This window comes from Ambystoma mexicanum, chromosome 7q (assembly GCF_040938575.1).
Source record: "Ambystoma mexicanum isolate Mex_15411 chromosome 7q, UKY_AmexF1_1, whole genome shotgun sequence".
Classification (NCBI taxonomy): Eukaryota; Metazoa; Chordata; class Amphibia; order Caudata; family Ambystomatidae; genus Ambystoma; species Ambystoma mexicanum.
Genome location: NC_090941.1, coordinates 117,116,091 through 117,139,682, shown reverse-complemented (window position 1 = coordinate 117,139,682; position 23,592 = coordinate 117,116,091). Strand labels below are relative to the sequence as shown.

General features: G+C 45.8%; 1 protein-coding gene across 1 annotated transcript in view; it reads left to right on the top strand.

Annotated features, from left to right (window-relative positions):
* The window catches only part of CLCN4 (chloride voltage-gated channel 4), a 336,781-nt gene that overhangs the window by 251,967 nt on the left and 61,222 nt on the right, over positions 1-23,592 (top strand). The window contains exons 7-10 of the mRNA XM_069640618.1: positions 5,283-5,489; positions 5,594-5,674; positions 12,823-13,368; positions 22,941-23,127. Of these exons, the coding sequence (XP_069496719.1) occupies positions 5,283-5,489; positions 5,594-5,674; positions 12,823-13,368; positions 22,941-23,127 (1,021 nt within the window). The remainder of the gene's footprint in view (positions 1-5,282; positions 5,490-5,593; positions 5,675-12,822; positions 13,369-22,940; positions 23,128-23,592) is intronic.

Here is a 23,592-nt window from a genome sequence, read left to right as displayed (position 1 = left end):
CTGAAACCTCTTCTTAACCAACACAGCATTGGAAGAGTTAATGATGCCCTTAAGCTGTGCTTAGCGGGTGAAATCCAGTTGGCCCCACATTGTTTGACAAACTATGTGCTGCAGGCATGGAGGAGAAGGTTGTGGTGCTATGTATATCTCCTTATGGTTCAATTTATATTAATGTATTTACTTGATTCTTAATGATAATTGCGCCACTATATTATGTGGAAAGACCAACATTGATAGGTTCTTTAAAGTGTTGGGGCTATGTACCCTGCAATTTTAAGTGGAATGTATTGTATTAAGTCATTTTTATCTATTTTAGCTTTGTATTTTTACACTGGGTTATTAACTCTTGAATATAATTGTGCACATTGAATGGGATTTAGTGCATGTATATTGTCATTTGTAATTATAATGGTTTTTGATTTGTCTACTTCTTCCCCTTGATCACTGCGTTTTATATCTGTTTTGTAACTGGTTACATGTGAATTTGATGGTCTGATTAGGCCAATATAAAGTTATACGGAACGAAGAAAGGGGAAAGAACATATGCAAAACGGGAAGTCCAGTCTGACCCGCTAGGACACATCCCTTCTGCACGAGACCACAAGCATCCCCCAGACATGTTTCCGACACATCATGCATCATCAGTGAGGAGTGGCTTGGGTCTCTAGGCTCAGCAGGCACACGACCCACATCTGGGCAGACTCGTCCCACTCGCAGTGACGCGGAAAAACAAAGAGGTGACGGCTGGAAGGTTTAGAATTAATCTTAAACCTCTGACAATTGCTCTAGGCAACCCTCCGGACCATCGTTCTTCACACCATTACAGAAAGGGGAAAGACCATATGCATTTTGACTATATGCACATGGATACACAAAGTGATCCTATATTGCGGTCATTATCCAGGCCCCAGCTGCTTAACACATGCATGTTCAGTCATAGTTAGAAAAAGTATATATGAGTCTTTGTGTGCACAAAGAAGTGCAAGGAAGCTGTTAGCGAATGTTTCATGGTATAGATAGCGCTCAATCCACCGCCCTAAATAAGGATTGAATAGTCCCCACAGTTGCAACAAATGCGCTTAAAAATTAAGTCCAGATAATTAACGAAAACCTCAAAGCTAAAGGCAGCTGGTTTCCAAGCGCTCCCAATCTTGGCAGATCTGGGAACTTATCATCAAGGGGGTAGACCCTATTTCAGCACTAGATGCCTAGTCTGGGATGAGGAGCTTTGCCACTAGACTTCACTTCCTCCCATTCTCTCTCTCTCTCTCTCTCTCTCTCTCTCTCTCTCTCCCTCTCCCACACACACACCCACCCACACCTCCCCATCCCTCCAATACATAGACACTGAGGAATTCTTACTTTTCCTGCAGAGCAAACACACAGGAATGGGTAATGGTCACAAAATCCGAACTTCCAATGTGTTCCTCCATTGGGGAAGCCATAACTACAGAGCACATCTCTCTCTGGCAAGAACTATAAACGTTTTGCCGATGGTTGTCAGATACACCCGTCTCCACACACATACCAAAGGGCCTAGATCATAGGGAGGACAACAACTCGCAGACACAAATCTGCTGGACCAGACCTTTAACAGGCCTGTGGGTCTCTCTCTAATTGGCAGAGGTATAAATGCAGCACAACACAGCCCTAAATGTAATGAACAAGTACACAATTGAGCCCCTTGCCTAGGAAAATGAGGCAGTTGTTGAAACAAAGAGAAGCCAATTGGTCTCATTGCTCGGATTTCCTGCACGCTAGGATCTCTTGATAGAAATAAAGATTACATAGATTTAGCACAGTCACCGGCTGAAGGAGGTAATCAAATCAAAGCACACAGCAAGAAGTGCACAGTAAAAACGTAGGTTTGGGGGCAATTGCCCATGCACCCATGTATGCTGTGCCTTGCAGGCAGCAAAGAGTACAGGGCTTGTTCAGGCAGAAAACAGGGGCAAGTGGTAGGTAAGATTCAAGTGGGCGGCCACAGCAAGTGAGGAGTGGAAGTGCTGGTTACCGGGACGAGGGAGAATTTGGAGCCGAAATGATGCCTCATTGTAGCTCAACATGGCACCAAGAGTTCCTGTTCTGGCTTCTCAGAGAAGGGGGACATGGGGTGGGCCTGAAGCCTGGAGGGAAGGGCCACTGACCTGACGATGCAAGGCCGTCTGTACTGCAATTTGGCCAGGCAAAGTTATATAGCTACACAGGTCATCGTGCGTTGTGAGATAGGTTTCTGACTGTTTACGCAATGTTTATTTTACCACAGATTCCTCCATCTAATCTCATCCACCCAAATATTCTCTCTACTGGCCTGTTTCCCTTTGATTTCCCAGAGAAAGTGACATCTCTCTGCATCCTCCCACTTTAGGTTTTTCAGTAGCTTCCTCTTCTTCATGGGTCCTTGGTTTGTCCTCCAAAATATTGAAGGTGAAACAGAGGGAAACATGACCGTCGAATGTTGAACATAGAGAGCTTTATTGTCCTGATTTGCTTCATGGGGACATGCAAACATGAGAGAGTGATTGGCTCTGGGTAGGGGGATCAGGGATAGGATGTGGAAACATCATTCAGTAGAAGGCTCCATGGAGCCAGTAGTGTTTTCCCTTTCCTTTTTGTCCCTTTATGAACCCTCTCTTACCCTTCATCCTCCCCTTTAATCTGTGAGTGCAAAGCGGGCTCTGAAGACGGGACAAATGTGCATTAATATAACATAATATTAGTGCTGAGATAGTCAGGGATGGTACTCGGGTAGGGAAGCAAGCAGAAGTGTATATTTGAACTGGACCTTGCAAGTTGGTTAATAAAAGATCCGGATTTTTTAAAGAATAATTAATAGAAGGCCAGTGTCCACAATGGAAGTCAATGTTGCTGACAGAGTTCGTGCTTCTGGAATTTTGAGAAATATGTTTGTTTGTAAGAAAACCTGACATTGTGAAAAAGAGGGTGACTTGTCTGAAGCGGCTTCTTGTCCGTTCTTGATATTAGAGTGGAGAAACAGCAAAGGGTTATTTTTTATTTTACCTTGCAACTCTATCAAGCATAGGATAATCCTAGAGTACAGTATTGCATCTACGTACTCGCGTTCCTCTTTTATTTCTATGCCTCTACTCCTCATCCTGCAGATGAATGATGCAGAAAGAGGAGAGAAGGCTGGAAAGGGGCCAGGAGACTTTTTCTGGTATAAAAAATGCTGGAATACGGTAGCTTAAAAAGATAGCAATGCCCCCTCAACCAGGCTCATTGCCGTTTACAGGAACCTGGCCAGATGTTGGTGTCAGCGCAAGGATTTTTGCTGTTGAAAGTAAACTGACATTTTGCCATGCTCATTTTCTTGTTGACTGGGCAACATTTGACCCAGGTGGGGGAAATCTGGGGCATCGTCTGGTAGTGCACGGGACAGTAGCCTAGGGTTCCTTTGGCCGAGCCTGGAATCTTTCTGATGATTCAAGGTGAGGTTGTGACTGAACTGACAAGATGTATTTTGCACAATATAGTAATTAGGCGAATTTGCAACTGTTGGAAAACATGTAATGAATAATGGAACGTTTATGAAACTTTTAAGAAACTTCTGTTGATAAAAATAAAGACTATATGTCATAATGAATTGATATTGAGCATTGACCCGTCACATTCCCCCACTATTATTGCAGTCCTAATTTGATTGAATGGAAATATTTCCAGTTCCGTGAGGCATCACTATGTGTAGTTTATTGCTGTTGCTCTCCTGATGCCTACGATGAAGGGGATACCAACCCACCGAATTGACAAGATGGTCAGGTTCATGGAAATACTGTGGAGCTATTTATCCAAGAACAATTCCTTTCAATGTGGAAATAATTTCCTTTGTGCGAGGAATACACATTGTGATATTACTCAATTGCCAAACATGGTCGTGGACGGATGAAAGTCTGAGCAGACTGTCCCCAGACGTGGCTCTGTTACAGTGCCTTCAGTTTGCACAAGACTCCCAACATCTTCATTGCAGGAATGTTGATCCGTTCACCGTTGCTTCTAGTGTGAAGGTTTGAAGTCATACCTTGCGAGGGAATTCACTGTTCCCTCAGCATTTAGTAAGGCACAACCCTGAGGAAGGTCATGTTGCTGTGAAAGGGCTTTTCCTAGACAGCAGTGCCCTTTGACCTCTTCGTTATCGAATGACTGAGTGTTTGCATGTTTGAGTTTCATGCTCTCAGTAATGAGTTTAATCTGTCTGTGACCTGGACTTCCTGTCTGTGTAAGTAGCGTCCAAGAGGTGTGAACTGGCATGATGACATGATAAGCCCTCTTTCAAAAAGTCCTAGCTGCCAGTACCACCTTACATTCTACAACCACTGGGCAAAGAGAAACGATGGTTTCTCTTTGCCCATCGTAAGCAAGGACCTAGAAGTCAGAGGAACCAAAGTGCCATTGGCAGTATCCGAAAGACGTGCTCTTCATGACATGAGTTCAGTTTTCACCTCTGACCCTTCTTCAAAATCCACCCTATGTGAATGCCTTTACAGGGATCGAAATAAAGATTTGATGAGCCCGAGCTAAACGGAATCAGACATCACTCAGTGAGTAGTAGCTCCCCGTCGGGAACGAGGAGGTAGTTTATAGCGTGATGCAAACTATCTTTTTTCGATTCTGACCCATTGGAGTGTAAGTGTCTTCTAGATGTGTTCTAGTGCTCCTTTGCGCGCACTTGCAAACATGCAGAGCTAATGCCATATAGGCTGGTTCAGTGGCACCAGTCTTGATAGTTGTTGGTGTCAGACCAACCTGGCTCTTTTGGAACACAAGCAGGTGTTAAATAGCTCCCAGTCATTTTTAACCCTGCTTTCTTTGCTTACTCCTTCTACACCCCCACTCGTTCCCTTCGTTCTCCTACTACACCCCCACTCGGTCCCTTCGTTCTCCTACTACACCCCCACTCGGTCCCTTTGTTCACAATCCCAGTTCCTACTCTCTGCCCCTCGCCCTCCCTGTGCCCAATCCTGGTTCTCATTTTCTCTTCTTGCTCCTTTTCACTGGAATTCTCTTCCTTTCTCTCTCTGCAGTACTACTTACTACCCTTCCTTCCGTACTTCTCTAAGGAACTATATTCTTCAATCCTAATGCTTCTTTGAAAATGTTTTGCAACTGATTCAATCCTCATTTTTATTGTACTATAATTTGTATAGCGATTTGGAGGAAAGCGCTCAATAATTGCCAAATAAATACAAAATACAAATACTGGTTTGCTAGAGTGGATTCCTTTCTCTTTAACACTGTGAACATGTCTTTTATTTTGTCTTCTTTAGATAAAAACGATCTTAAGTGGCTTTATTATCCGGGGCTACCTGGGGAAGTGGACGCTTCTTATCAAGACTGTCACCCTGGTGCTTGTGGTGTCCTCTGGCCTCAGCCTTGGAAAAGAAGGCCCCCTCGTGCACGTGGCGTGCTGCTGTGGAAACTTTTTCAGCAGCCTCTTCTCCAAGTACAGCAAGAATGAGGCCAAAAGGAGAGAGGTGCGCGTGGCTCGCGCGTTCATCATAGCGCGCCTCTTCACGCAATACTGTGCTTCATGCTGCCCGGTGGTGTTCGGTCTCCTACATTGCTGTTTGTGTTGCAGGTCCTCTCAGCGGCGGCGGCTGTCGGGGTTTCGGTTGCCTTTGGTGCTCCGATCGGTGGTGTGCTGTTCAGCCTGGAAGAGGTAAGAAGGAACACATGACCAAATCTATTGCACAAATATCAATAAGCTTTCCCAGTGATTTTTGTGGTTTGAAAAAATGGGCAAACATGACAATTGGTAAGAAGAAAGAACACTTGCAAAGAAAGGTATAACAAGGGGGGTACCGCAAGCAAATTCATTAATAAATTGCATTCACTCTTGCCTTCAACTTGATAAGAAATAGAAAACCGATCCGTCACTCGCTGAATAGAAGATGAGGGTTATGCGCTTAGCAGGATCGCAAAATAGTGGGCTAGACCACAATTAGACCAAGTCCTTCGTTCTACTTTTGTCCATTTTACTACAAGCAAATGCTTATTCATTTAGGAGAGCGAAGGAATGGTTTAGTATTAGCACTGTGAACCTCATACGGTGGTAGTTTGTTGAGGTATAAAAGCATAGTAACAAGCATAACATAATATAATATAACATGTCAGGATTGCAACATAATATGAATATTATCAAGCAGGGATCTCTAAGGTTTCTGCTGGGATGCAGAAACCTGAATATGTCCTTTACTGCTAGAGTTTATGTTGCCCCAGGAACATTCTCCTATTACAGGTGTCTGAAACCTTTGGACTGCTAGATGATTTGGACTACAAAACCCATGAGCCAAAGCCAGCATGGTCAGTGGTAAGGGATCTTGAGAGTCATTGCTTAAAAGGTCTGATGGCAGTTGGCCCACCCCTAAATTCTGCCTGGTAGTTCTGGGTACTTAAAAACTCTCATTCGCATGCTTGCAAAATGGTCTTTTGCTTGAACTGTTGTTTATGTTAAAGAAAAACGAAATTCTATTACACACAGAGTCTACATGAAAGAACTAAATAATGAATATGAGCGGCGTGTACACCAGGCCACTGTCGGGTAGAGCTGGGATGATTAGGGCTGGATGCTGCTGCTCTGACCTTCGGTTTCCTCACAGTGATTAGACTCTTCAAAATGGCGGTCAGACCGTGGCAATAAAAGGAGTCCTGTTAGGCAGCTAGGCAGAAAGAACCAGCGTTCCCATACATTAGTCAATGTAGTCTAGGAAGGAAATTCCCAAACTTTGTCTCTGACCTTTGGCCCTTTCTGCATTCATATTCAGTATGTGGAGTGGTCCTCTGCTCAGTCGTTTGCCATGGCCTGCTGGCTAAGTGTTCGCCTGCTCATTAGGCAGTATCCTAGGTCACTGCATGTCCAATAAAAGGCATGAAATGCAAAGACCATGCGCTGTGGTATATAGGCACACAGAGAGCAATAAGATCTAGCCTAAGCTTTTAAGGCCAGCCTTATTCGCAGCTGCCCCGCCTCCTGTTGATTCCAATGGGCCAATCCGATTGGGAGCGGAGGCGGGTCGCAAGAACTAAATGCCCCTTAGCAACAGAGTTGCTATGTTTAACTTAGTCTCTCACGTGAAACAGAGAAAATAAGGCAAAAGGGAGAGAGATAGTCAAGGAGAAAGGTGCAGTTTTCTGAGGGCAGTAAGAGATATCATTTGAAATAATGATTTGAAGGAAAGCAAACTCATGAGTGTGGTGGCCCGCCACGGGTCACTCAGACCGGCCACACCACGTGTCGGGGTCACCCGAGCCGGGACAGATGCTGCGGACACGCAACTGACATCAGGCAGGGGACACCCTCCTTCGTCCGAATCACCAGACAGTACCGTGTAATCCAGTCCACATACCACTCTAATAAACTATTCAGTCACTGCAAACAACTGCTGCATTCCAGTCCGCACACCACGGGGCCCGATGGCAGGCGTGGGGTATCAGAAAATGCTTGGATGAAACTGCCCGCTTGCGCTGCTGCGGGACAAAAAGAACACATTTTCCTCCTCGGCATAGTCATACAGTCCCCTCCTTTGCTCTTCAGCCACCTGGAATGGCGCATATTTGGGGGTCTTCCTCCCTGTTCCCTCCTTTGACGCACCTCCTGCAGATGGCTCCACCATGCTGGCCGGCATTGGAGCTGGGCACACCTTTCTGCACCTCCCACAGATTTGTCCTTTGGCTGGGCACGCCTGCGCGTGCGTGAGATCCCATCCACACTGATGGCATACGGTGGCACCTGGGTCTCTCCGTGGCCAATCCCCTCTTCTCGTTGGCCTACTTCCTTGCCAATTGCTGACGGCCGACACCTCTTCCAACTTGACCCGTTGCATGGGGGCCTCCGGCTTGAGCGGCTGCCTGGAGATGTCCATAGCCGAGACACGCACCTCCGCCAACTCCTGGGTGCGGCACATCTCCAGGATCAGGTCGAGACCCAGTCCTGGCTTCCGGAGGACCTGTTTTTGCAACTTTGATGAGCAACAGCCATATATGACCTGAGCTCTGATCTCATCATCCTCGAAGTTGCCCAGGGCACAGGACAGCGCAATTCCGCGCAGCTTACCATGAAATGCGTCGAGGCTCTCCCCTTCCTCTTTTCTCGCGCATCTCATCCTGAACTGTTCATAATCCCGGTTGACCATGGGCATGAAGTACTCTTTCAGTGCTGCAATGGCTGCGCCATACGTTTGATCCCTGGGCCGCAAGGTTTTGAATAGTCTCTGGATGGCCGGGCCCGCTGAATACAGAAGCATTTGTCGTTTAGCTCTGTCCTTAATTCCAACGGCCTCGAAGTACAGTTCTAGGTTTTCCACCCACACTGTCCACCTGGGTCCTAGAATAGCCGGAGCCACCACCACATCAAAGAGATACAGCGACGCAAGCTGCACATTCTGGTGATATGCCCCTTAATTTTCTTCTTCGGCATCCCCCATGATGGTTACCGGGCAGGCTGCCGCTGGCGCTCACTGATGATGGGCCCCTGGGTGGACTCTGCAATTTGGGAAATCCTAAGGGCACACAAGCACTCTTCCTGGAGCCGCTACCCTTCCGGGTTCCTTTAGGTGAGAGGCGAGTAGCAGCTGTGAGGGTTAATGGGATCCCCAGGCCAGTATCTTGTAGTGCTGTCAGCACATTGGCACTGTTTGCTCCATGAGCAAGGCAAAACAGAGGCAAAACACTCTCACCCCCAGGGCGCAAAAGCACTCTTGTGGAGCCGCGACCCTTGTTATCCTGTCCAACTTCAGGCCTTTCTCCATGCAGGCTCGGCTGTTCCCCTCTGTGCCCCGCTGCAGCCCGGTGGGTGTAGGCCACGCCTTCTTTGTTCACTTTAGTTCCTGGGCAGCCGCGGACCTCTGTTACGTGGAGGCCACGCCCCCTCCTTTCGGGGCTGCTACAGTTCTCCCCAATGTCCATTTTTTTATTCTTTTTTTTTCTCGCGGGCCGTGGTGGTGATGGGCCCCGCCTCCTTTGCGTATCCCCTCACTGGGCTCCTTTGTACTCCACGCAGCGGTGTGCACGAGGGCCCGCTGGCAGCGCCTCCCACCCTCAGGGAGTAGCCAGCTGGCCTCGGCACTCCCACGGCAACTCTTCTTTGCTATGCCTCCTTTGAAAAGAGGCTTCTAGCTGTACATCCTCTTTGTTCGGCGGCGGCTGACGCTGCTGCCTATACCTCTGTCGGCCACTACTGCCGCAGTTCTTTGTCCAGCCCGGCAGCCACCACGCCATCTCGAACTGCGGGCACCAGGCGCAGCACCTGCCCAGGACCACCCGCAGCAGCCAACGCCGCTTGCACGGACGCGAAAGTTTGCGGCCCATCCCACCTCGTCGCCAATGTGGTGGCCGCCACGGATCACCCCAGCGGGCCACACCATCTGTCGGGGTCACCCGAGCCGGGACAGATGCTGCAGACACGCAGCTGACATCAGGCAGGGGACACCCGGCTTGATCCGGATCACCAGACAGGATACCGTGGGGCTGGAGGTCACCCCAGCTGAGGCAGCCTCGGCTCTGGGGGCACCCAGGCCGGGGCTGCAGGACTAGGCCACGATCACGCGGCAGACCACACACAATGATCACACAGGCATGTGTTGCCACTTCCCGGGGCCCTGGTGCACAGACTCTCACGTGCCAGCAGAGACCCTTTTATTGAGGAGACACTCTTTCTTAAAGGGGCAACGGGCCCACATTTAAATGGCCCACACACCACAATGAGTGGAATGAGGCTGTCCCTCTAGTTTTGAGATCCATCCTCTTGTTTTACCAATTTTCTGAGAACATTCAGGGTACAAAGGCCAATGAAATGGCGTTGGATCGCAACTGAATCCCATTCACGTACACACTTTAAGAAGTAGCACCCGTCAAAATGCAAATACCGTCACAATTCTGCCTCAGGCTGCGCCGCCCACTCGCTGTGGCTGGGTGGGGGACCATATGATAAACGTGGAGCACGGCCGCTCGGTCTGGAGCCACTACGCAACCCCCCTCCCTGCTCAGACCTCTGGTGCAGCGTGAGGATCCCCTGAGGGTGACCTCGAGTAATAGGGGAGCCAGAACTTTCTGACACCTCAGGAGGGTGGAAGGAGGATTTGCATCCCAGGTCAATATATGAATGTAACAGATTTTTAAATCCTGCCAATCTCCTAATGCATGATTTCAATACTTGAAATGTTGCCTTTATGTGCTGGACCTATTTCTCGCGCAGGCCAATGGGTTATCTTGGATGGAAATCTTCCTGTGCACTTTTAAGTGGCTCACATCTGCGTCAGTCAAGAGGTGAATCGAGTCAGCCGCCTTGTAGGAATGGAGTATATACTCAGAGATGCAGGCCCCTGGCCGCCTCCATGGTTATTTTATAGTTCTGTGTATCCGAACAAAAAGTGAAAGCCTTTAAGCCAAAAGCATTGCCTGATGCACCACGAAATCCTGACGCTAAAAATGCCGCAGCACTCACTTTTTTTAGTTCCATCTTTCTGAGAAGTGAGTAGGTCACGGTTCTCCTGGGCCTTGTAGTGCGGAAATCATGCGCTGGTCGGCCATCTTCAATCAGTGACCAACACGGGTCAAACCAGGGGTCTGCAACCTGCATTCATCCAGATGTTATGGACTGCAACTCCCATGAGCCCTCACAATTGAATAGGCCGGCTAGTGCTGATGAGAACATCTGGGAGCGAAAAGTTACAGGCCCCAATAGTACAGTACTATAATGTAGGCTTCCATCTCCTATTTGGAGTTTTGGGAGCGTGTTCTTCTTTGAAGTGCCTTAACATCAGAATTCCAAAGATCAGCAGGTGGAAACAAAGCGTAATTAATAATTCTAAAACATCTTTCAATGGGTTAAACTAGTGAAGTGCTTTTCTACATGAATCCCATAATGTTCCTTTTCAGTAATTGTAGCACTATAACACGAAATAAAATGGCTTGAACTAACGAAAAGAACCTACAGTTCAACTGCAGCCTAGAGCTTCGTTCCTATTTCCGTATGGTACACGTGCCCGATATTCAGAAACGGTCTGGCTCACTGCACACATGTCGGCGGTAAGAGGGCTAGCAGCCGACACCATGACCACAACCCAAAGTGGATGCAGCCAGCCCTTTTCAAACTCTAGGTGTGGCCCAACAGACAGGGGTGCATTTTCCATCTTGGCATAAAATCAAACTATTTTCAAATGTGCCTTATTCAGCTTGAAAACACTGACTAAAATCTAAATCTTCAAATACAAAAACGAAATCAAATGAAAATAGCCCAGCATACCTTCCAGTCTCTCAGTTCTTTTTCAAAAAAATCCTTTGTTCCTATGTATTAATTGCATTGAGTCATCATAATGACAATAGTTCAATATAATATCTGGAGAAAATAAACAACGTGTTCTCAATTTTATGTTTCCCCTTCAAAGTGTCCCATGAACATTCCAACTTTAAAAGTCTGAAAGAGATGATGTCCACCTAAACTTGGCTTCGAGCGACATCTAGTGGCCAAGCGAAGTAGTGTTATTAACCATCCTTTCATTGAATTTTGCCATGTGGAAAGCAGGCAGTGGAATGATCATTCGGGGCATGCGCACTGGTGTTAGGGGTTGCCACACATTCGTTAAAGGTTAAAAACAACCTCCTCCTGCGCTGTGCTGGAGAAGGCAGGGTGTGAGTGTGTGTACGTTGGTGTTCATGTTTTTATCAACTTGGGAGTCTTTCCCACAAGTGAAGAATGAACATCCACGTGCCAAGTTATGTATTTGAAATTGCACAAGCCCTGCAATGTTTTGGACTGTTATGTGTGAATTGTGGTTTCGCCATTTGTCTTTTTTCTACTTGCCTGCCCATGTTGAGAACTCCTTTTGTAAACATACGTCCACGTATTTTAAATCCAATCCCACAACAACAGACGCCTGTCAGCTATTTGAAGCCAATGCAGGAATGCCCGGTTGAAACTTATGTCCTGTTTTGTGCCCCCACTCCGCCTCCAAATAGCATTACAATCTCCTGCAGTGTAAACGCAAGGCGTAAACAGCGTACACCTTGGTTTTATTCTTGCTTTAATGCTCCATGAGTAAATGACCCCTTTCTGTTTTCAAGTGTGACCCCCAATGGTTGCTATGCAAATTAGGATGAATATATACACCCTTAAGGTGTTAAGATGCTCTGCTTCCTTATTGGCCCTTCATCTGTCGAATGCCTAATGCTTGTGCTGGCTAGAATGCTGCGGCTTGTAATAACATGTTCATTATAGTATACATTGCACAGAGGGCACTTGCTCCGTTGTCACTTTTGTGCAAAAAGGTCCCCACCATGAAATGTTTATCTTTGTCACCACATAATAGAAAAGTTAGAAAATGACCCCTCTTGGAGGCAACAATCTGCAGATGCAGTATTACAACATGAAAATACGGCATCCAGCGTGCAATATGTTTTAATGTTTTTTCTCTCTCTCTGTCTCTCCCTTTCTCTCTCTCTCTCTCTCTCTCCCTCTCTCTTCCACTATCCCCTCCCACCATCTCTATCTCTCTCACATCATCTCTCTCACTTTCTCTCTTCCCCTTCACTCTCTCTCTCTCTCGTTCTCTCACTCTCTCACCATCCCCTCTCTCTTTCTCACCATCCATCCCTCACCTCTCTATCTCTCCCACTCATCTATCTCTCTGCCTCTCTCTTTTTCTCTCTCTTTCACCCCTCACTCTCACACCATTCCTCTCTCCCTCCACCATCTCTCTCTCTCCCCCTCTCTTTCACTCCTCTCTCTCTCACCCTCCCCATTTCTCTCTCTCTCTCCCTTTCTTTCTCTCTTTCCCTCTCTCTCTCACTCTCTCTCTGTCCTGTTTTTAGGTCAGTTATTACTTTCCTCTGAAGACTCTGTGGAGATCCTTTTTTGCTGCCCTGGTGGCGGCGTTTACCCTGAGGTCCATCAACCCCTTTGGAAACAGCCGCCTGGTCCTCTTTTACGTTGAGTACCATACCCCCTGGTACATGGCAGAGCTGGTGCCCTTCATCCTGCTCGGCGTCTTCGGAGGCCTTTGGGGGACGCTGTTCATCCGGTGCAACATTGCTTGGTGCTGGAGGCGTAAAAACACCAGGCTTGGCAAGTATCCTGTCTTGGAGGTCATTGCAGTGACAGCCATCACGGCTATCATTGCCTATCCTAACCCGTACACCCGCAGAAGCACCAGCGAGCTCATTTCGGAGCTTTTCAATGACTGCAGCGCCTTGGAGTCCTCCCAGCTGTGCGACTACGTCAATGATCCCAACATGACGCGGCCCGTGGATGACATCCCCGACCGGCCAGCCGGTATCGGAGTCTACACGGCAATGTGGCAGCTGGCGCTGGCCCTCATTTTCAAAATTATTATCACAATTTTCACTTTTGGCATGAAGGTAAGGATGACAGCAAGTGCATTTCCTGGGGTAGTGGTAAGTAAGATGGTTATTGATGTATAGCGTTCTCTTGCTTGATGTCCATAGGAAGGGATTTTCAGTTGTTGTTCTATGTCATTCCATCCACATCGTTTTTTGCTGCTGATTTTTGGCTGAAAAAACTCATCAACATTTTTTATAAATATGGGAGTGTTCCCCCCAAACTTCCTTTCTCAGTCTCCACACCATACCCCTTATATCCCTTTATAGCGCCCATATTTTTCTATGTGCTTTTTTGACCAAAAATTGTCAGCAAAAAACTCCGCAAAAAAAACCCTGGCGGTGAATGAACGTCACATCATTCGTGAGTGGAATAATTGCCCTGTGTATAGTGTGTTTGGCCGTGAAGAAGAGAGAGTTGGTGCAAACATTCATACCATGGGAAAATAGTGAATGTAGGATGCTCAGGAGCAACATTAATTGGAGCAATAATTAAACCAGGTCAACCAAGGTCATGTCATACAGTGGCAAGGAGACAAATACAGTGGGGCAACAGTTAAAGTAGGGCAAACAATTCATGCAGTAAAGCAACAGATAATCTGGAATGCAAAGGAGCAAAATACAGTGGGGCAGCAATCAAACTAGGGCAGGCAATTCATTCACTGGGGAAAGAAATTAAATCAGGGCAAACAATTCTTACAGAAGGCCAACAGTTTATTTAGGATGCACATGGGAGTGCGCAAATGTGCAAGTGTGAGTGTGCACATGTGCAAGCGTGCAAATGTGTAAGTGAACATGTGCGAGTCTTCAAATGTGCTTGTGAGCTGTTTTAAGTCAGTCTATTCTTGTGCATTTAGGGATTGTATTCATGTTGCACTCTTAATAATATGAGAATTTAAAGACACATACCCACAGAGTTCAGTGGAATCAGCAAGAACTTTAAAGGTGGCGTGAACCACAGGTCAACTAAAAGGCAATTCCAGAACCCGGGGTGAGCACATGAAAGACCTCTTTGGCCGCCAGCTAAGGTGGTTGTGGCAGTGTGGTATTAACTACACATGTTTATCTTTTTCATGGTTGAATTTTTGTAGCTGTAGGGATCGGGTTTTTCATTTATATTACTTTATCTCCCACAGTTTTTTCAATCAATTTGTTTATCATGGATTATCATTTCTTCTGCCTCTTTTTCACACCTAGAACATATTCAGGTGTTCACTCTGTTTTCCATAACACAGTGGTTTTGTACTTGATTCAATGACTTTCTCATGTTTGAAACACTTTGGAATGCTCACTCCTGTTCCCAGAATGCTGCATTTCCTCTTGGCGTGATGTGTGTCTCTTGAATTTAGAACATCCGTCTGTAGGCAAACCTTTCGAATCCTTGGTTGCCGTCCTTCTTACATATACACATCTTTGAATTCTGGCAATGGTTCCCCACTTAACTCATGGCCTGTCGCTCAGGCCGTCTAGGTACTTCTTTGAGATCCATGTCTTACTCCCCTCGCTCACGCCATCTTGAATCTTCTCCTGTACCTTGGATTTTGTCTACACTCTCGCAATATCTCTCCTGGTATGTTTCCAGAGGACTGGCGATGTACCCCTCTCACCATCTTCCATAGAGTTTCTGCAGTTCAGTAAAGGCTCCCCTATCATCAATTTGTGTTTTGTGGACCGTCCTGCAACCTCTTAGCAGTGAGTCAGCAGACCATGTCTTGCAAACTGTCAACAACATATAAGCAGTTTGAGTCTGACAGCCTCCCAGCACCAGCTCGGCATCTGGTGCCTTGCAGCATCTCCGCTAGTGTACTGGCACTCTATGGGTCTGGTCTGCCGCAACATCTTCACATGCAGCTGGGATCAGTAATGTGGATTGCTAATTCTCTGACTTTCTCAGACTGGTCTCACTGTCTCTGTTACTGCCCACCCCTGCCATACTTCACTTTCCTCAAAGGTCTCGACATGCCTCTTTTCTGTATGCGTTATTTTTTCATAACGCTTCCCTTGGCCCTGGTTCAGTCGGTCATAGATATAGAAGAAAGATGCGGTTGGTCTGTCTTTTACACGTGGTTCAGTGAATGGAGGGTTTTTAGATGGTAACTCATCATAGGGTCTTGGAGCTTTTCAGAGACCCGCTCCACAAGTTGTAAAGGTGTCTTGTGATTAAATAGATTCTATGTTGAATGATCCAAAGTACATTCTCTGGCATACTGTCAATTGCCATAATGATGTGTTATTTATGTAGTGCTTACGCCTAAGCGCTTTATATATTACATATTTACGTACAATATCACCCAAACGAATTTGGTACCCATTTATTGACCTTGGAAGGATGAAAGGCTGAGGTGGCCTTGCTGGGATTCGAATCTTCGACTTGCAGCTCACACACAGATTGCAGCAGCGAATGCTCAACCCGCTGAGCTATTTTACCTCCAAAACATCGAATCAAACTAGACCCCAACACACTGCTACCAAATGTAGAGATGTAGTTGCCAGGCTGTCGCTTATGAACGTCATTCATGTTCTTTTACGATGTGGGTGAGTGAATTGCATAGAGACGCACACCTTAGCTTACTCTAAGTCATACTGCTTTTCACAACATTGACTGAGACATGACGTATGTGCCTAAATACTCACATAACAAGTGTTATGTTAGTCTCTCTATACCCAGCCCTTGAGGCGAAAGCATGTGTGGATATTATTGGCTTGCAGACCTGTTTCATTGTACTATAAACTAACGGCATGTTTGCGTTTTAGTGTCAAACCTAGAAATGAGTAACAGGTGGTGTGGAAATGAGTTGCTTGTGTTTAATTAAATTTAGTCCAATTATTCCAGCATTTTTGGCCTGTAAATTGAATGTTTTATAAGCCTTTGTAAACTTTGCACCCTTACAAATATAGACATTTCATGTGTCAGGCTGTTTACACACTGTTATACAAGGCTACCCTATTTTCCAGTTTAGCAAAAGTCAAAAATAAGAATATGTTTTGGCAGGGCTCTAAAGCGGTATTCAGGTTTATTTAAATGTTTAAAAAACCCTTTTAAAAGGCATGTAAAATTATGTAAAAAAGGAAATATGAGCATTCAATGACAAAAACCGCGTTTGAAATTGCAGGAGTGGGAAGCTATTTATTTACATCCACTGACTGCGGCAAGCATAATATAGCATTCTTCCATTTATCAGGAGTACGCTCCGAGTGGTGACCTCCTACCTCAAGCTTCCCCTGAATAGTACAACCCCATAGTACCCGCCGGGATTATAGGCACCAGGCAGTGAATTGCAATAGGGTGGAATGGCAAGCCTGTCTCGCAGATGAGCTCCCTTGGCTGGTGCTGCGTCTTTTTTGGGCAGTTGTATGACTAAAAGTAAAGGATTATGTTATGTGTGAGCGGCTGAGAGCAGGTTACACTAATGCTTACCAACAAATACTTCACACAGAGGGTTCTGCAGCACCCGCCCTTATACTCCTATGCCAGACTCCAAGCCCCCAGCACAGCAAGCCCCCAACACTTACTAGAGGCCAATGCTGTCACCTGTCACACCCCCACACCACCTTGCAAATCACTCCCCTCTGACATGAAAGTCCTAACGCCCCCTGGCTGCTTCAATATTGAGGTCAAGCTGGTGGCCCCAGATCCAAGCTTGGAGAGGGCAATAGGGCAAATGCCTGAACCAAAAACACAAAAAGCTAGCGTGGACCAGTTTTCTGGGGTCATAGTTGGGCACATTTTGGGGCAATGTGGTGGGCCAGTTTGATGAGTTACTTCACTAAGCGGCTAATCGTTTTGGCCAGTGTTGCTGAACGAAAATTCCTTAAAATGCACAATTTCAATCGCATCACATTTTATCCAAAAACACCCCCTTGGGTACTAGCCAAACAGTGTCAGAAAATGACTGAATAGCCATTTGCAACTGGGAGCCACTTTTTTGGAGTAGGCAATAGGGCAAATGCCTGAACCAAAAACACAAAAGCTAGCGTGGACCAGCTTTCTGGTGTCATAGTTGGCCACTTTTTGGGGCAATGTGGTGGGCCAGTTTGATGAGTTACTTCGCTATGCGGCTAATCGTTTTGACCAGTGTTGCTGAATAAATATTCTTTAAAATGCACTTTTTCAAACACAAAACACCCCTTCAAACAGTGTCAGAAAAAGAATGAATAGCCATGTGCAACTGTGGGCCACTTTTCCATTGGTGCCAGAGACAATTTTGAGCCCGCGTGGGGTGGGGACAAAGTGCCTTGGTGGCCTTGTGAGTCTGGGTGTCGCTCCCGGAGAGTGGAGTAGCCCCCGAATACTATAATGAAGGTCGGGCCTCTGGCTGTGCACCGGTGGCCCAATGCAAATAATGCCCATTTTGATGTTCAAGGGTCGGGTTTAACAAATCTCGAGGCTGCCGTGGGGGACAAAGTGCCCCGGTGGCCTTGGGAATTTGGAAGACACTCCTGGAGAGTGGAGCGCCCCCCGAATACTACAAGGGGTGCAGGCCACCCCAGCAGCCTCACAGTGTGTTGAAGGGATGGGGGGCTTTAACTAATTTCGAGGAAGCCGGGGTGGACAAAGTGCCCCAGCGGCCTCGTGAGTCTGTGAGCTGCTCCCGGAGAATGGGGCAGCCCCCAAATACTACACTGAAGGTCGGGCCACCGGCTTTGCACCGGTGGCCCGATGCAAATAATGCCCAATTCGCTGAGCCCGCAGGGGTGCAGGACACCCCAGCGGCCTCACTGTGTGTTGAAGGGGGGGTTCACAAATTTTGATGCCTCCAGGGGGTCAAAGTGCCTCTGCGGCCTCATGAGTCTGGGGGGCGCTCCCAGAGAATGGAGCAGCCCCCAAATACTATAATGAAAGTCGGGCCACCGGCTTTGCACCGGTGGCCTGACGCAAATAATGGGCATTTCGGTGAGGCTGCAGGGGTACAGGACACCACAGTGGCCTCACCATGTGTTGAAGGAGGAGGGGAGGACTTACCTGGGCAGTGGTCTCTCTGGGTGCTGGCGTCTGCTGGTCCGCTGGCATTGGAAGCAAGGAAGGGAATAACTGTTCCCTTCGTCCAATTCCTATTTCTCTGTGCAGAGGCTGCTTCCTTTGTGGTCAGGCTGCAGTAGCCAATAAGCAAACAGCTTATTTGGCTTCTGCAGCCTAGACACTGCCACACTTTCTATGACTGGCTGTCATCTACCAAACAGGTAGAAGACAGCTAATTATAAAAAGTGGACTTTGGCATCGGGTAACTATAGCAGAAACTATTCTGCTGAAACCGAATAGCGGTTTTTCAGCTGAAGTTCAGCCGAATAGTGACTCGAAGCCGAAGTCCGGTACACCCCTACTAATAAATGAAGCAAACTTACAAGACTGCTTAGAGCAATATGGCTGGAGGGGACTGGCCCCTTCCTCACTTTGAAGCTCAGCAGTACTGTGCATATATTCTTGGGTGCCAGCTTTTGATTTTCACTATGGGTGCAGAAAGTACCTGGGCATATGTTATTCTTGCAGCCAGTAATTTTTTTTCCCATTTCAGTGCTGCTTAAATGTGGTTTGCTGGGGTGGTGCGATGTATCACAACAGTCACTAACAGACCATCCATAAAACAAGGGGCTTGGAGCATGGGACAGAGGTCACAATTGGCATGGCATGAACCTGCCGGCACTTTGCATTTTGTACCTCTCGGCGCAAGGATATTTTGGTGCGAGAGGGCGCAAATGGCATGAACCTGCAAGCACTTTACATTTTGTAATATGGATTAGATGTGAAAAATAATTATTTACGGAAACATTATAAAACTGGATGGAACATGTGTTACACTGTTGCTGAAGAAATGAACACGTATTAAACATGAAACACACTTATTTACTGCAAGATTATAAACTGCATGCAACTACCCCTCATAAACAACCACACACCGTGTACACTCACATCAAACACACACCCATTGCATGCACACCCTCTCAGATGACATGCACACCCTTACACCACACATTCCCCTTACACTGCACGTATATTCAAAAAGAGGACTACACAGTCTCTGGGAAACATTATAAAATAGAAAAAATGAAATAAAAAAAATCCCATTTATGCTGAATGCTGCTATCAGAGACCCCTGTCCTTAAGGAGTTCGAGACGCAGCATTTAACCATTATACTACAATGATGTTATTGTTTGAATTTTCACAAGTTTCATACCTAGCCTTTTATCATTGAACATGTAAAATTATAGGCTACGTATGAAATGTATGCCTCATGACACACCAAGCGATTGTGGCCTAGTGATGAAATGCTGGGCTTTGAACTCTGGCAGACCATGGTGCAAGGCTACATATTTTTTTTAAATTTAACTAATTTAATTTAATTAAAAGTAAAGCAACACAATTGGGAGGTGGCAACGTTTGTTGCAGTGCAGTCCTGTGATCTTATTTAGCATGAGGGCATTTAGACATAGCTGCAATGTCAGCCATGTCCAAACATACCTTGCACCAAAATAATGGCTCCGGAATGGCTTTTACGCCGAAAAGGGCACACCAAAATGGGCGCTGCAGCGGAACGCCCATGCCAAATCAGCCTGCGCCAACATGATGGCACTGAAAAGGGGTGCATCACTTGGATAACACTGCTTAACCAAAGTGTGTGCTCCATGGCAAATAATTTAATCTCACTGCGCATTGCCTAAAAACATTGGGAGTTCTCAAAGTTTTAAATATCCCATAACACACGTCATCCACATTATTTTTTTTTAAACCGTGATACTGTCAGTCCTTGAAAGTTTTGAACTCAGAGACTTTTTTTTGTCTTTTGCTGATTTGCATTCTGGTATTTGTAGTCTCACAGTCAAGATGTGGGGAATAATGCCACAATTGGACACTTTTCGCCTGACATAGATCTATAAGGATTTATATATTTGTGTGACACTATGGTATGTGTACTTTTCAAGTTAGCTTTATAAAGCAGAGTATCGTTGAAAGCCAGACAGAGGGGAAATGATGAGAGGGCAAGTAAGTCATGAGTATTTGGCCACGATGTGCCAAGAGAGTTTGCAATCCTGGACACTGGTGCAGTTATTTTCCCTTGATTGTGGCTGCTTTTCGGAGCACAAGTAAAGGACAGATGTGGGTGAAGAGCGAACTTCATTTTTTCAGAGGACGGACGCAACCCCTTGTTTTTTCTTTAGGTTGGCAAGCTGGCCCAAGTATTTGGCTACCAGCATTTTACTCAGGTTGTCATGTTCCCAGTGCAGACGTTTACTCACAAGACCACAAGCATTTGTTTCGTATTGGGATTTATTTTTCCAGGGAATATTTCATGACAGATAGCTGGATTTTAAAGGTGAGCACCTTTTATGCTTTGCCAGCATATTTTTTGGAACATTTCCTCTCTCAGGTTATTTTTCTGGTGTTCATTACTTTTTTAAAAAGTCCAATGGTACTTTGTCTTGCGCACATTCGTCTAAGGAGAATTATTAATGTTAATTATCTATGGAATAACAAAACACTTGAAATTCAAGGAAAAACCTTTAGTTGGAGGGATGTTAAGGTGAGCAATGCATTTTAACAAAACCTTTTAAATTTAAGGAAAAAGCTTTTGTTGCAGGGACGTTAAGGTGAGAACTTAATGCAACGAAACCCTGCAAATTCAGCTAAAGCCACTTTAACTTTGCGCCCCCTGTTGTGCAAACTATGACCACAATGATGTCAACCTCTGCTAGCTCTTTATGTTGGGTTACGCTACTCGCTCAGTACTGTGGACATTTGGGTGCTTAACACGCCTTATTGGAAAGAATAGTTACACAGATACCACCGGTTATTCGGTAGATGCTTAGCCACCTAATAGAAATGGGTGAATTTGTTGGCACTCTGCAAAATTCCTTCCTCCTAGAGTGTGTACTCATTTGGTATGTAATGCAGACCCCTGCAGTTCAATTACGGATGTTCATCTTGAGGCAAAACCATCCATGCCTTTGACTTTCAGCTACTATGCTGATTCAAATATCATTCTCTCGGAATCTCTGTACTTGGCACTCAGCAGAATGGGATCACACGCAGATCGTCTTTACCTGAGGTCCAAGAAGCCAGTTAGGAGAAAATTTGTGACTTTTCCACACAGCCAGAAGCACTGCCATAGACGCATACAAGAATGCATGGGTGATATGGTCATGCCGTCCTCCAATAGGGATAGTCTGCATGAGAAGTCTAAAGACAAAAGCATGATTCCCAAAGTTTTGCACTGGAGCCAATCAGGAGATTCCCTGAGCATCTCAGATTTGCTCGTACTACTAATAAGGTGATTCACAAAGCTTAAAACTGGAGCAAATCTGGAGCTGCCTGCGAGGTCACTGAGATGCCCATGTGCCTATGTTTGTGATGGGAATTTGCATCTCCAAGCTGCACCAGGCATCTATATGTTTGCACCCATTCAAGGCTTTGCGAATAAGGTATACAGTAGCAGAAGAAAATCTGAGATGCTCAATGCATCTCCCGATTTCCTCTGGTGGAACTCTTTATGTATCAGGCCCTGTCAGACAAAGTCCATCTTCCTTAATTCAAAGCAAGCGAATCAGCTATGCTTTGTACCTTCTCGCTTTGACAGTGCATCCAAGACAGTTGCTATAGTCCACGCTGCAATCAAGGATTGGCAGAACTACCAGTGCTCCTTTTGAAATGCGCTGTACAAGGCAATATATGCCAACATTGACTCTAGAGCACAGTATTGATGTGCATATCAGAGAAATCCTATGTATTTAGGATATTAGACTGGACCTCAAAGATTTTCTTTCCTAACTCAAAACCAAAAGGTTTACAATACGCTGGTCAGCGTCATATTTCTCAAAGCCATCTGAGAATCTGTTTGTTTGAGGGCTCGAGACCCTGAAATCTGTTTGTCATTGACCATTCACTCATTGTATTGTTTGTGCCTAAAGTGAGAGCACAGTCCATGCCATAGAGGGGTGATCCTGGATGCAGAGCAAACCTACCTCAAGGTGTTTAATGGTTGAGGATATACCGAGCGTATACATGAGCCCAGGGCTACTTTTAAAAAACTTTTTAACCAAGTCGGTTCGGAAAGGCATATTTACTGTGTGCAAGTGAGCAACCAATTGAAGGACTAGGATACAGAACAGACCTGAACCAGAGTTATATAGGCTTCTGAATATTTCTTTCACATATAACTAATCACCTCTGTTACCCTAAATGATATGGAACACAACTTTCTACTAACATCAGTAAATGATATATTTGTAAAATAGCGTCAGAACAATCCCCGACAGATGAGCATTCATGACACCCCGGTAATCATAACCTCCGAGTCTAGAGGGGTACGTGATCAAACACCTGAAGAGGCTGTGCCAGCTGGTGATAGTCACTTTTGCATGTCAGATCATAAAATTACTTGGACAGCCCTTATTATAATTTTCTTCTGGGTTGGCCTAAAATCTGCTCCTAGCCAGAGTTCTAGCCTAGATGCTGCAATTGAACTACATTGTGAGATACGGCCAATGGAGGAAGGTTAGAGGTAATGCACTAAATGACACACGGAGGTCGACCCGAAGAAGCTCTAGGTGTGCTTGGTTGATGTGTGCTAATGATTTGCTTTCCCTATGTCTTTTGCAGATACCCTCAGGACTTTTCATCCCCAGCTTTGCCGTCGGGGCCATCGCAGGTCGTATGGTTGGGATTGGAGTTGAGCAACTGGCTTACCACCATCATGACTGGATCATCTTCAAGAGCTGGTGCCGTCCAGGGGCTGATTGCGTCACTCCTGGACTCTATGCTATGGTGGGAGCTGCAGCGTGCTTGGGTAAACCTTACTTTTTTACATGTACTACGTTTCATATATGGATATGCTTGCGAGGTAACTGTGCCAAACACGCGGTAGCTCCAGGCTTGATTTTGTTTGTCAACATAATTGGAGGGCCTCTATGTCATAAAGACAATATGATAAAGGAATTGTGCTGCTAAAATGTGAATTTTTGTTTCTTCTGAAACATCATGTTTCTTTGGATTATGACCTAATGAGATATATATCTAGTTGATGGATTTGTGACAAACGAGAAGTTTGAATAACATAGGAAATTAGCCATACACTTTAGTATATATGGGAACAAGAACTTCGGTTAACACAGGAATCCGAGAACAACTCATTTTGAGGTATAGCCTTGAAAATGCACAGAGGGAGCAACACATGGGTGTTTTGTTGGCAATATTATATGCAGATGTTAAGGGCAGAAAAATATATATTTGGCAACATGATGTCCAGATGTTA